Below are 1,636 nucleotides of genomic sequence, written 5' to 3'. Positions count from 1 at the left end.
GCTTTACTATGATCTTGGAAGAGTTTGTAGAGAAACTTTGGGATACAGTGGTTGCCAAATAGAATAGAGAGAGAGTTTTAAGATTGATACGCCGGGAGCGCTGGAACATCTGTAAAACACTCTAAAAGATTCTATTGAAAAAGGCCTAAATGGTTTAATTTCGGGACTGGACGTAGGTCGTCAGATAAACGGCTGAACCAGTATAAAAATCGTGGTGCACTACTCTCTATCCCTTACTCTTTATTTCCATCTTGCATTGTTTCATTGTATGATTAATCTTGATTGCATGCTTGTATCTTGATTAATTTGTAGAACAATTACTGTATGTGCTGAACTAGTAATTAGTCAATACATGTAAGTGTGAACCTTCGCTTAGAATCAATTCCTTGGGACCGTGATTGATCATTAGTTTAATAAAAGTGTTCTTTTGTTAAATTGATTATCAATCTTGTTGCTTTTTTTTAAAAACCGTCATATACCTTTTCAGACATTAGAGGTCATATTTTACAACAATTGGTATCAGAGCCTACCTTCTTTAGAGTAACTCTCATAGAAGTACATGGCCTCAATATGTTAATATTTCTAGAAGCTAGTCGTATTGATATTCTAGATGATGTAGAAAATGGACCCTTCATACCTACAATAGCTGGGACTGGTGATTCACTAATCCCAAAACCCAGATCTGACTGGTCTGAGGATGATAAGAAGAAAGTAGGATATAATGCTAAGGCTAAGAACATAATAACCTCTGCATTATCAGCTGATGAATTTTTCAGGGTCTCAAACTGCAAGACTGCTAAAGAGATGTGGGACACTCTTCAACAAACACATGAAGGAACTACTGATGTGAAAAGGGCCAGAACAAATACTCTCATGCATGAGTACGAACTGTTTAGCATGAAGAAAGATGAATCCATTAATGACATGCAGACAAGATTTACTCACATAGTCAACAACCTAAATGCTCTAGGTAAGGAGATTGACAATGATCAGCAAATCGGCAAGGTAATGAGGTGTTTAACTAGAGAATGGCAGCCAAAGATCACTGCCATTGCAGAATCAAAAGATCTTAGCAGCCTGTCTATTGCAACACTGTTTGGAAAACTGAGAGAGCACAAGATGGAGCTTCATAGACTGAGTGAAGCTAAACAGACTGACAGGAAAAGAAAAGGATTGTCTTTGAAAGCCCAAATGCACCAATCAAAGTCTGAACAAGAAAGCCTGTCAGATGAGTCAAGCAGTGAGATTGACGAAGAGCCTGAGATTGGTTTACTTGTCAAAAAGTTTAAAAAATTTCTGAAAAAGAAAGACAACAAGTTCAGAAAGCCATCAAGTTCTAAGACTAGTGACAGCAAGACAATCACCTATTATGAGTGTGGTAAAACAGGTCATATAAAGTCTGAGTGTTACAAGTTGCAAAACAAAAATAGGACTGCAAAGACTAAAGGCAAGGAACCAGCTCCCAAAACTAGAAAAGCATATATTGCATGGAATGGCAACGAAGAATCCTCTGCCTCTTCAGAAGAAGAAGCAAATCTATGTCTTATGGCAAACACAAATTCAGAATCTAAAAGTGAGGTAAGTTCTCAATCTAATCCATCTTATGATGAACTACATGAAGCATTCAATGAACTGC

At 37.2% G+C, this 1,636-nt stretch overlaps 1 protein-coding gene across 1 annotated transcript in view; it reads left to right on the top strand.

The window, feature by feature from the left end:
* Positions 1–570: 570 nt before the first annotated feature.
* The window catches only part of LOC140920359 (uncharacterized), a 2,337-nt gene continuing 1,271 nt past the window's right edge, over positions 571–1,636 (top strand). Inside the window, exons 1-3 of the mRNA XM_073368620.1 lie at positions 571–689; positions 777–1,267; positions 1,523–1,578. Coding sequence (XP_073224721.1) covers positions 571–689; positions 777–1,267; positions 1,523–1,578 — 666 coding nt within the window. The remainder of the gene's footprint in view (positions 690–776; positions 1,268–1,522; positions 1,579–1,636) is intronic.

The sequence above is a fragment of the Cicer arietinum genome, chromosome 5 (assembly GCF_000331145.2).
Source record: "Cicer arietinum cultivar CDC Frontier isolate Library 1 chromosome 5, Cicar.CDCFrontier_v2.0, whole genome shotgun sequence".
NCBI lineage: Eukaryota > Viridiplantae > Streptophyta > Magnoliopsida > Fabales > Fabaceae > Cicer > Cicer arietinum.
The sequence above is the reverse complement of the archived record's forward strand: the minus strand, read 5'-3'. Positions and strand labels throughout refer to the sequence as shown.